General features: G+C 47.7%; 1 protein-coding gene across 3 annotated transcripts in view; it reads left to right on the top strand.

Moving 5' to 3' along the window:
• LOC134949271 (cytochrome P450 2A6-like) overlaps positions 1–12,170 on the top strand; it is a 192,714-nt gene that overhangs the window by 116,785 nt on the left and 63,759 nt on the right. For all 3 annotated transcript variants that reach the window (XM_063937764.1, XM_063937765.1, XM_063937766.1), the window contains exon 6: positions 1,511–1,652. In XM_063937764.1, coding sequence (XP_063793834.1) covers positions 1,511–1,652 — 142 coding nt within the window. The remainder of the gene's footprint in view (positions 1–1,510; positions 1,653–12,170) is intronic.

The raw sequence follows: 12,170 nt of genomic DNA, 5'->3' as shown, positions 1-12,170 counted from the left end.
GTTGCAGTTTTACACTGTCGATGTCATTCGTGATTGAACTTTGACCTATTTTCGGAAATTACGAATCTTAGTAAATATACCCCGTAGATGGGAGAGGAGTGGGTGAGTGCTTTGTAAGTGAGTGTGAGAAGTTTTAATTGGATTCTGAAGGGGAAGGGAAGCCAGTGAAGGGCTTCTAGGAGAGGGGAGGTGGACGTAGTGCATTTGGTGAGGAAGATGAGCCGGGCTGCAGCATTGAGAATAGATTGGAGTGGAGAGAGGTAATTGTCAGGGTGGCCAGTTAGGAGGAGATTACAGTAATCCAGTCTGTAAATGATCAGTGAGTGGATAATGGTCTTGGTGGCATCCTAGGTAAAAAGGGTCTGATGCTGGAAATATTTTTGAGATGAAAGTGACAGGTTTGTGAGAGGTGCTGAATGTGTGGTTTGAAGGAGAGGGAGGAGTCAAGGATTATGCCAAGACAGCGTACTTGGTGGCTAGAGGAGATAGTCGTGCCATCAATGGATAATGAGATTGTGGGAGGTGAGGTTATGTGGGAGGGTGGGAATATGATCAACTCAGTCTTGGACATGTTGAGTTTAAGAAAGCACTGGGACATCCAGGAAGAGATAGCAGAAAGACAGTTGGAGGTACGAGTGAGGAGAGCTGGGGAGAGATCAGGGGAGGAAAGGTATATTTGAGTTTTATCAGCATAGAGGTGATATTGGAAGTTAAAAGAACTAATGAGTTCACCTAAAGAGGACGTATAGAGAGAGAAAAGGAGAGGACCAGGAACAGAACCTTGGGGGACACCAACAGTTAGTGGAAGGGGTGGTGGTAGCGTCATGAGAGGAGACAGAGAAGGAATGATCAGAGAGGTAGGATGATAGCCAGGAGAGAGCAGTATCCCGCATACCAAGAGAGTGAAGGATTTGCAGAAGCAGAAGGTGAAGAAGAATAAGCAGAGAGTAGTGGCTCTTAGATTTGGCTGCATGGAGGTAATTGCAGACTTTTATGAGGGCAATTTCAGTGGAGTATGAAAACTGGAATAGGTCAAGATTATGTGAAAGTTCTCTTGTTTTTTAAAGTAGCAATCATTTACATGGCAAAATCAATCTGGTTTTGCAATGAAAGTGACTGCCACTTTAAAAAAAAAACAGGAGAACTCTCACAAAATCTTTCACTTCCTGATTCTCACACCCTATTAAATTCCCCAATTCATGGGAGGAATTTAATAGGGTGAAAAATAACAGAAAAATATTAAGAAATGTGAATTTTTTAGAATGCAACTTGGCATTATTTTCTGTGGTTCACGCTATGCTGTTACAGTATATTTTGCTGTCCTTCACTATTGGGAAAAACAATGCAGAAGCACAACATGCTGTACAGTAGCTTCTTAATGAAATGAGCCCAAACGGAACAGTTTTTATGCAATATATATATATATAATTTATTTTAAATGTAATAAAAGAACATGTTAGCCAAACAGTACTCAAGGAAAATTCATGTTGGTCTTTGTTTATCTTTGCAGGAAGAGAAGACTCTCAATACTCCTTTTAATATGACAAACCTCACAGAATCTGTATTTGACATGTTTTTAGGGGGATCTGAGAGCACTACAATTACAGTGAACTTTGGTTTCTTGATACTGATAAAGTACCCTGAGCTACAAGGTAAATCATTAACCCATACCACCCAACATGACCTTCTCCAGGAGGGACAGAATGCTCTGCTACTGGGCTTCCCTATTAATGTATGGTTGCCATCACCTGTGGTGAAACACCTTTCTTATCCATTAACTTGTTCAAAACAGGCGCTGGCAATCATAAATTCAGAGGAAAGTCCAGAAACAGAGCATTGTGTCCCTCCTGGAGAGGGTCATGTTGGGAGGTATGATTAACCTGTAATATCACACAGTTATAGTAAAAGAGAAGAACATGTGTCCACACTGTTCAAACTGTTCTCTTCACCTTCATGTTGCTGTTATTAATCACCCCTGAAGTCTTGTTTCCCAATTCTTTGAATCACTTTATGTCCCACTCTGCAGCAGTGCAATTCCGTGTAATTAATATTCAAATATGACAGGAAAAGTGTGTAGGAGATAGACGCCTCCTGTTTGCATTTGTGAGATCCGAGTGCTGAGTCGGATCACCATCGCGAGCATTGGTCGCAATTTGCGATGTTTTCAGGCAGCGGTCAGCCTGCATAAACTGTAGCTTACTCAAGCTTGCCATCGTATCCGGACAGCCATGTCCAGTAAGTCTGCTTCCCACGACTTAGAGCCTGGACCCATCACACCTATAAAAATGGGGCCACATACCCCCATTTTAAAGAACAGTGCTGGTTGCCATCCCCAAATGCCACAGCTTGTCAGTCAGGCTGCAGCTGAGAGGGGGCTGCGAGTTATATCACAAGACCTGTTCAGTTCATGTGCAGAATGGTTCTTGTGCCTCTGTGATAAGGCACTGGTAGTCTGGTCTCACCAGGTGATATGTGTCATACCTGTTTCTTCCCCGCTGTTTTCTGTCTCAGAACCCTGAAGAACTCCGGATCTGTGTATTTCCTTGGTGTAGTCAGAGGACGAGGTCCCCCCCCAGAGTAATCCCACACACACAGTCACTACACGTTAGGACAGTGACTCGATTTTTATTAACAGGAGTAGTGGTCACTGTTAAAGGGATTTAAATGGTTAATGTTTCAAACCAATATGCACAATCTCATCCATTGACAGTTAATATAAGATACAGGTTATGCACACACTGTAAAGTACAGTTCAGTATGTTAATGACCGTTTAATAATGACTAATTATTTCTCAATACTAGCACAATAAGTCAAATGTCCACCAGGTGGCGGTGTAAGGGTCTCTATTTCTCAGTCTCTATTCTGTTAGGTCTTTTATATTTAAGTCAAGTGTTCTATTACATAACTGTCCTGGTTAAATTCCTGAAGTCCACCAGGTGACAGGGTGGGCCTGCAACACCCTTAAGCAAATTAATGTCCCTTACTAGTAAAGTGTACTGCATCCTAGAGAGAATAAGTATAGTAGTAAATGTCAGCAAGTGAGTTATCCCTCAGCCAAGACAGTAAAAGCAGATGAAGATAGCTCTTATAGCAGTGAGTAGCAATAAGCAATACAGTTTAGTACTTATGCGAGCAGGTGAAGGCAGTCTAAGTGACAGTGAATGGCAATAAGCAATACAGTTTAGTTCCTCAATAGGTATGCAAGCAAGTGAAAGCAGTTCAAGCAGTGAATGATAAAAGCAATACAGTTGCTGTTACAAACAAGTTAGCTGTCCTGTAGCACTGTGATGAAATGCTACAATGAGCTGGAATAAGTCTCTCACTGGTACTGACTTGAAAAGAGTCTCACTGCAGCCCCCTGCTTACACGTGTAACTCAGTTACTCACAGACTGCAGTTGAGCTGGATGACTGCTGTACTTACAGTAGTAAAACTCAATATTCTCTTTTATTTGGGGCTACGTAGCTGCCCTGGCTTATAACACACTAACTGCGCTTAGTCTTTAAAAGGCTGTGGGCTACTGTGTGGAAAAAAGAAGCTGGATGGCTGATAAGTAGGCTGACAGTCAGGTATGTGCTGACCGGTTACTGGTTGACACGGGCTCTGGATAACACTAGTAGGCACTGTGGTTGACACTCAGGGGCAGATTTATTAAGCCTGGTGAAGTGATAAAGTGGAAGGTGATAACGCACCAGCCAGTCAGCTCCTAACTGTCATTTTTCAAACCCAACCTGTGACATTGAAGTTAGAAACTGATTGGCTGGTGCATTATCACCTTTCACTTTATCACTTCACCAGGCTTAATAAATCTGCCCCTCAGTTACAGTCTAGCTGACTGGCTGATGCAAGTTTCAGGCTGGGTTTCTGCTCCCTGCACACCCCTTGTAGTCTTACCCAGACGCCACTTAGACTTAGACGTCTTAGACAGACGCCACTGCACTGCTCTCTGGGGGTCATACCGACCTGATCGCATGCTGTCATTTTTCACAGTGCAGCGATCAGGTCACTACTGCGCATGCGTATGCACCGCAATGCGCAGGCGCGTCGTACGGGTACAAAGCGGATCGTTGCTGGACGATGGATTTAACGAAGAATCCATTCGCACAGCTGATCGCAAGGAGATTGACAGGAAGAAGACGTTTACTGTCAACTAGAGATATGCACCGGACATTTTTCGGGTTTTGTGTCTTGGCTTTGGATTCGGTTCCGTAGTCGTGTTTTGGATTCGGACGCGTTTTGGCAAAACCTCCCTTAACAATTTTTCTCTTACGTCCTAGAGGATGCTGGGGACTCTGTAAGGACCATGGGGATAGACGGGCTCCGCAGGAGACATGGGCACTAAGAAAGAACTTTAGGTATGGGTGTGCACTGGCTCCTCCCTCTATGCCCCTCCTCCAGACCTCAGTTTAATACTGTGCCCAGAGGAGACTGGGTGCATTACAGGGAGCTCTCCTGAGTTTTCCTGAAAAGAAAGTATTTTGTTAGGTTTTTTATTTTCAGGGAGCTTGCTGGCAACAGACTCCCTGCAGCGAGGGACTGAGGGGAGAGAAACAGACCTACTTTAATGTCAAGCTCTGTTTCTTCGGCTACTGGACACCATTAGCTCCAGAGGGAGTCGGAACACAGGTCTCATCCTGGAGTTCGTCCCAGAGCCGCACTGCCGTCCTCCTCGCAGAGCCGGAAGATAGAAGCCGTGTGAGTATGAGAAGAAAGAAGACTTCAAAGGCGGCAGAAGACTTCAGATCTTCACTGAGGTAACGCACAACAGTAACGCTGTGCGCCATTGCTCCCACACAGCACACACACAGCAGTCACTGTAAGGGTGCAGGGCGCAGGGAGGGCGCCCTGGGCAGCAATAAGGACCTCCAAACTGGCTAAAAACATATATACAGGCTGTGCACTGTATATAAAAGAGATCCCCCGCCATGTTTTGAATTTTTAAGCGGGACCGAAGCCCGCCGCTGAGGGGGCGGAGCTTGTTCCTCAGCACTCACCAGCGCCATTTTCTCCACAGCACACGCTGAGATGAAGCTCTCCGGACTCTCCCCTGCTTATCCACGGTGAAAGAGGGTTTTAAAGAAGAGGGGGGGGGCACATAATTTGGCGCAAATAAGATAAATACAGCGCTGTCTGTGTAAACATACTGTGTTTTTTCCTGGGTCATTGGCGCTGGGTGTGTGCTGGCATACTCTCTCTCTGTCTCTTCAAAGGGCCTTATGGGGGAACTGTCTTCAGATAAGAGGATTCCCTGAGTGTGTGGTGGGTCGGTACGCGTGTGTCGACATGTCTGAGGTAGAATGCTTTCCTAGTGAGGAGGTGGAGCAAATAAATGTGGTGTCTCCGTCGGCAACACCGACACCTTACTGGGTGGATATGTGGAATGTGTTAAATGCTAATGTGAATTTCTCTAACGTCTTAAGTGGATGCTGGGGACTCCGTAAGGACCATGGGGATTAGCGGCTCCGCAGGAGACTGGGCACAACTAAAGAAAGCTTTAGGACTACCTGGTGTGCACTGGCTCCTCCCACTAAGACCCTCCTCCAGACCTCAGTTAGGTTCTTGTGCCCGGCTGAGCTGGATGCACACTAGGGGCTCTCCTGAGCTCCTAGAAAGAAAGTATATTTAGGTTTTTTATTTTACAGTGAGATCTGCTGGCAACAGACTCACTGCAGCGAGGGACTAAGGGGAGAAGAAGCGAACCTACCTAACAGGTGGTAGTTTGGGCTTCTTAGGCTACTGGACACCATTAGCTCCAGAGGGATCGACCGCAGGACCCGACCTTGGTGTTCGTTCCCGGAGCCGCGCCGCCGTCCCCCTTACAGAGCCAGAAGCATGAAGAGTCCGGAAAATCGGCGGCAGAAGACTTCGGTCTTCACCAAGGTAGCGCACAGCACTGCAGCCTTGCGCCATTGCTCCTCATGTACACCTCACACTCCGGTCACTGATGGGTGCAGGGCGCTGGGGGGGCGCCCTGAGGGCAATATATGACACCTTGGCTGGCAAATCTACATCATATATAGTCCTAAAGGCTATATAGATGTAAAATTACCCCTGCCAGTATTCCAGAAAAAGAGGGAGAAAGTCCACCGAAAAAGGGGCGGGGCTTCTCCCTCAGCACACTGGCGCCATTTTCTCTTCACAGTGCAGCTGGAAGACAGCTCCCCAGGCTCTCCCCTGTAGTTTTCAGGCTCAAAGGGTTAAAAAGAGAGGGGGGGCACTAAATTTAGGCGCAATATATGTATACAAGCAGCTATTGGGGGAAAAATCACTCAGTTATAGTGTTAATCCCTGCATTATATAGCGCTCTGGTGTGTGCTGGCATACTCTCTCTCGGTCTCCCCAAAGGACTTTGTGGGGTCCTGTCCTCAGTCAGAGCATTCCCTGTGTGTGTGCGGTGTGTCGGTACGGCTGTGTCGACATGTTGGATGAGGAAGGTTACGTGGAGGCAGAGCAGAGGCCGATAAATGGGATGTCGCCCCCTGTGGGGCCGACACCAGAGTGGATGGATAGGTGGAAGGTATTAACCGACAGTGTCAACTCCTTACATAAAAGGCTGGATGACGTAACAGCTGTGGGACAGCCGGCTTCTCAGCCCGCGCCTGCCCAGGCGTCTCAAAGGCCATCAGGGGCTCAAACAACGCCCGTTACCTCAGATGGCAGACACAGATGTCGACACGGAGTCTGACTCCAGTGTCGACGAGGTTGAGACATATACACAATCCACTAGGAAAATCCGTTACATGATCTCGGCAATGAAAAATGTGTTACGCATTTTCTGACATGAACCCAAGTACCACATAAAAGGGGTTTTATTTTTGGGGAGAAAAAGCAGCCAGTGTTTTGTTCCCCCATCAGATGAATGAATGAAGTGTGTAAAGAAGCTTGGTTTCCCCCGATAAGAAACTGATAATTTCTAAAAAGTTACTGATGGCGTACCCTTTCCGTCCAGAGGATAGGTCACGTTGGGAGATATCCCTTAGGGTGGATAAGGCGCTCACACGTTTGTCAAAAGGTGGCACTGCCGTCTTAGGATACGGCCACCTTGAAGGAACCTGCTGATAAAAAGCAGGAGGCGATCCTGAAGTCTGTATTTACACACTCAGGTTATATACTGAAACCTGCAATTGCCTCAGCATAAATAGTGCTGCTGCAGCGTGGTCTGATACCCTGTCAGATAATATTAATACGCTAAGACAGGGATAATATTTTGCTAACATTGAGCATATTTAAGACGTTGTCTTATATATAAAGGATGCACAGAGGGATATTTGCCGGCTGGCATCCAGAATTAATGCAATGTCCATTCTGCCAGGAGGGTATTAGAAACCCGGCAGTGGACAGGTGATGCTGAATTTAAAAGGCACATGGAGATTCTGCCTTATAAGGGTGAGGAATTGTTTGGGGATGGTCTCTGGGACCTCGTATCCACAGCAACAGCTGGGAAGAAAAATTTTTACCTCAGGTTTCCTCACAAAAGCCTAAGAAAGCACCGTATTTTCAGGTACAGTCCTTTCGGCTTCAGAAAAGCAAGCGGGTCAAAGGCGCTTCCTTTCTGCACAGAGACAAGGGAAGAAGGAAAAAGCTGCACCAGTCAGCCAGTTCCCAGGATCAAATATCTTCCCTCACTTCCTCTGAGTCCACCGCATGACGCTGGGGCTCCACAGGTGGAGACAGGTGCGGTGGGGGCGCGTCTCGGGAACTGCAGGGACCAGTGGGCTTGCCCACAGGTGGATCCCTAGGTTCTGCAAGTAGTATCACAGGGATACAGGCTGGAGTTCGAGACGACTCCCCCTCGCCGTTGCCTCACATCAGCCTTGCCTGCTGCCCTCGGAGAAAGGTAGTACTGGCGGCAATTCACAAGCTGTACTTCCAGCAGGTGAAATCAAGGTACCCCTCCTTCAACAAGGCCGGGGTTACTATTCCAAAATGTTGTGGTACCGAAACCAGACGGTTCGGTGAGACCCATTCTAAAATTGAAATCCTTGAACACTTATATACGAAGGTTCAAGTTCAAAATGGAATCGCTCAGGGCGATTATTGCAAGCCTGAATTTCAGGGTATCACTGGACATCAAGGATACTTACCTGCATGTACCTATTTACCCTCTTCACCAGGTGTACCTCAAAATTGTGGTACAGGATTGTCATTACCAATTCCAGACGTTGCCGTTGGTCTGTCCCCAGCACCGAGGGTATTTACCAAGGTAATGGCCGAAGTACTTATCCCGTACTTGGACGATCTCCTTATAAAGGCGAGGTCCAGGGAGCAGTTGTTCGTCGGAGTAGCACTATCTCGGGAAGTGCTACAACAGCACGGCTGGATTCTGAATATTCCAAAGTCGCAGCTGGTTCCTACGACGCGTCTACTGTTCCTGGGTATGGTTCTGGACACAGAACAGGATAAAAAGGGTTTCTCCCGGAGGAGAAGTCCCAGGAGTTGGCGACTCTAGACGGAGACCTCCTAATACAAATACAGGTATCGGTGCATCAATGCACGCGAGCCTTGGGAAAGATGGTAGCTTCTTACGAAGAATTTCCATTCGCCAAGTCCCATGCAAGGATCTTCCAGTGGGATCTGTTGGACAAGTGGTCCGGGTCGCATCCTCAGATGCATCGGCGGATAACCCTGTCTCCAAGGGCCAGGGTGTCGCTGTGGTGGTGACTGCAGAGTGCTCATCTTCTAGGGGGCCGCAGATTCGGCATACAGGACTGGGTCCTGGTGACTACGGATGCCAGCCTTCAAGGCTGGGGGGCAGTCACACAGGGAAGAAACTTACAAGGCCTATGGAAAAGTCAGGAGACTTCCCTACACATAAATGTTCTGGAACTATGGGCCATTTACAATGCCCTAAGTCAGGCTAGACCCCTGCTTCAACACCGGCCGGTGCTGATCCAGTCAGACAACATCACGGCGGTCGCTCATGTAAACCGACAGGGCGGCACAAGAAGCAGGATGGCGATGGCAGAAGCCACAAGGATTCTCCGATGGGCGGAAAATCATGTGTTAGCACTGTCAGCAGTGTTCATTCCCGGAGTGGACAACTGAGAAGCAGACTTTCTTAGCAGACACGACCTCCACCCGGGAGAGTGGGGACTTCATCCAGAAGTCTTGCAAATGATTGTACACCGTGGGGAAAGGCCACAGGTGGACAGGATGGCGTCCCGCCTCAACAAAAAGCTACAAAGATATTGCGCCAGGTCAAGGGACCCTCAGGCGATAGCTGTGGACGCTCTGGTAACACTGTGGGTGTACCAGTCGGTGTATGTGTTCCCTTCTCTGCCTCTCTTACCCAGGGTAATGAGAATAATAAGAAGGAGAGGAGTAAGAACTATACTCATTGTTCTGGAATGGCCAAGAAGAGCTTGGTAACCAGAACTCCAAGAAATTATCTCAGAGGACCCATGGCCTCTGCCGCTCAGACAGGACCTGCTGCAGCAGGGGGCCTGTCTGTTCCAAGACGTACCGCGGCTGCGTTTGACGGCATGGCGGTTGAACGCCGGATCCTGAAGGAAAAGGGCATTCCGGAGGAAGTTATCCCTACGCTATTTAAAGCTAGGAAAGAAGTGAACGCAAACCATTATCACCGCATATGGCGGAAATATGTTGCGTGCTGTGAGGCCAGTAAGGCCCCAAAGGAGGAATTTTAGCTAGGTCGATTTCTGCACTTCCTACAAGTCAGAGGTGACTATGGGCCTAAAATTGGGATCCATTAAGGTCCAGATTTCGGCTCTATCTATTTTCTTCCAAAATAGAACTGGCTTCACTGCCTGAAGTTCAGACTTTTGTTAAGGGAGTGCTGCATAGTCATCCCCCGTTTGTGCCTCCAGTGGCACCGTGGGATCTCAACGTAGTGTTGGATTTCCTGAAGTCGCATTAAGTTGAGCCACTTAAATCCGTGGAGCTACAATACCTCACGTGGAAAGTGGTCATGCTGTGGGCCTTGGCGTCGGCCAGGCGTGTATCAGAATTGGCGGCTTTGTCAAAAGCCCTTATCTGTAATTTATATGGATAAGGCGGAATTGAGGACTCGTTCCCAATTCCTTCCTAAGGTGGTAGCAGTTTTTCATGTGAACCAACCTATTGTGGTGCCTGCGGCTACTTGGGACTTGGAGGATTCCAAGTTTCTGGACGTAGTCAGGGCCCTGAAAAGTATATGTTTCCAGGACGGCTGGAGTCAGGAAAACTGACTCGCTATTTATCCTGTATGCACCCAACAAGCTGGGTGCTCCTGCTTCTATGCAAAAAAATGGTGAACTGCTGGGTGCTCCTGCTTCTAAGCAGACTATTGCTCGCTGGATCTGTAGCACGATTCAACTTGCACATTCTGCGGCTGGACTGCCGCACCCTAAATCTGTGAAAGCCCATTCCACGAGGAAAGTGGGCTCTTCTTGGGCTGCTGCCAGAGGGGTCTCGGCTTTACAAATTTGCCGAGCTGTTACTTGGTCGGGTTCAAACACTCTTGCAAGAGTCTACAAGTTTGATACCCTGGCTGAGGAGGACCTAGAGTTTGCTCATTCGGTGCTGCAGAGTCATCCGCACTCTCCCGCCCGTTTGGGAGCTTTGGTATAATCCCCATGGTCCTTACGGAGTCCCCAGCATCCACTTAGGACGTTAGAGAAAATAAGATTTTACTCACCGGTAAATCTATTTCTCGTAGTCCGTAGTGGATGCTGGGTGCCCATCCCAAGTGCGGATTGTCTGCAATACTTGTATATAGTTATTGCCTAACTAAAGGGTTATTGTTGAGCCATCTGTTGAGAGGCTCAGTTGTTATCATACTGTTAACTGGGTATAGTATCACGAGTTATACGGTGTGATTGGTGTGGCTGGTATGAGTCTTACCCGGGATTTAAAATCCTTCCTTATTGTGTCAGCTCTTCCGGGCACAGTATCCTAACTGAGGTCTGGAGGAGGGTCTTAGTGGGAGGAGCCAGTGCACACCAGGTAGTCCTAAAGCTTTCTTTAGTTGTGCCCAGTCTCCTGCGGAGCCGCTAATCCCCATGGTCCTTACGGAGTCCCCAGCATCCACTACGGACTACGAGAAATAGATTTACCGGTGAGTAAAATCTTATTTTATTGCACAATAGGTTGGACAAAGCTGAGTCCAGGAATTATGCACAGAGTCAGGCCCTGCCTGCCCCTATGTCGCAGGGACCCTCTGGGTCTCGAAAGCACCCACTATCCCAAACAGTAGACACTGATACCGACACGGATTCTGACTCTAGTGTCGACTACGAGGATGCAAAATTACAGCCAAAATTGGCTAAAAGTATTCAATATATGATTATTGCAATAAAGGATGTTTTGCATATCACAGAGGAACCCCCGGTCCCTGACACGAGGGTACACATGTATAAGGAAAAGAAACCTGAGGTAACATTTACTCCTTCTCATGAGCTGAACGAGTTATTTGGAAAGGCTTGGGAATCTCCAGACAAGAAACTGCAGATTCCCAAAAGGATTCTTATGGCGTATCCTTTCCCGATCAAGGACAGGATACGGTGGGAATCCTCCCCAAGGGTAGACAAAGCGTTGACACGCTTATCCAAAAAGGTAGCACTGCCATCCCAGGATACGGCTAACGTCACGGATCCTGCTGATCGCAAGCAAGAGGCTACATTAAAGTCCATTTACACGCACTCTGGTACCTTACTCAGACCGGCGAAAGTGTCGGCGTGGGTTTGTAGTGCTGTAGCAGCGTGGACTGATACCTTATCGGCAGATTTGGATACCCTAGGTAGGGATACCACTTTGTTAACCCTGGGTCATATTAAAGATGCTGTCTTATATATGAGGGATGCTCAAAGAGACATTGGCCTACTGGGTTCTAGAGTCAACGCTATGTCCATTTCTGCCAGACGAGTCCTATGGACCCGGCAATGGACAGGTGATGCCGACTCAAAAAGGCATATGGAGGTTTTACCTTATAGAGGTGAGGAATTGTTTGGGGATGGTCTCTCGGACCTGGTCTCCACAGCTACGGCAGGTAAATCACATTTTTTGCCTTATATTCCCTCACAGCCTAAGAAAGCGCCTCATTATCAAATGCAGTCCTTTCAGTCAAATAAAAACTAGAGAGCACGAGGATCATCCTTTCTTGCCAGAGGTAAGGGCAGAGGAAAAAAGCAGCCAACCACAGCTGGTTCCCAGGACCAGAAGTCCTCGCCGGC

Source organism: Pseudophryne corroboree, chromosome 8 (genome assembly GCF_028390025.1).
Source record: "Pseudophryne corroboree isolate aPseCor3 chromosome 8, aPseCor3.hap2, whole genome shotgun sequence".
Taxonomy (NCBI): domain Eukaryota; kingdom Metazoa; phylum Chordata; class Amphibia; order Anura; family Myobatrachidae; genus Pseudophryne; species Pseudophryne corroboree.
Note: the sequence above shows the minus strand (reverse complement) of the source record. Positions and strands in the feature narration are given on the sequence as shown.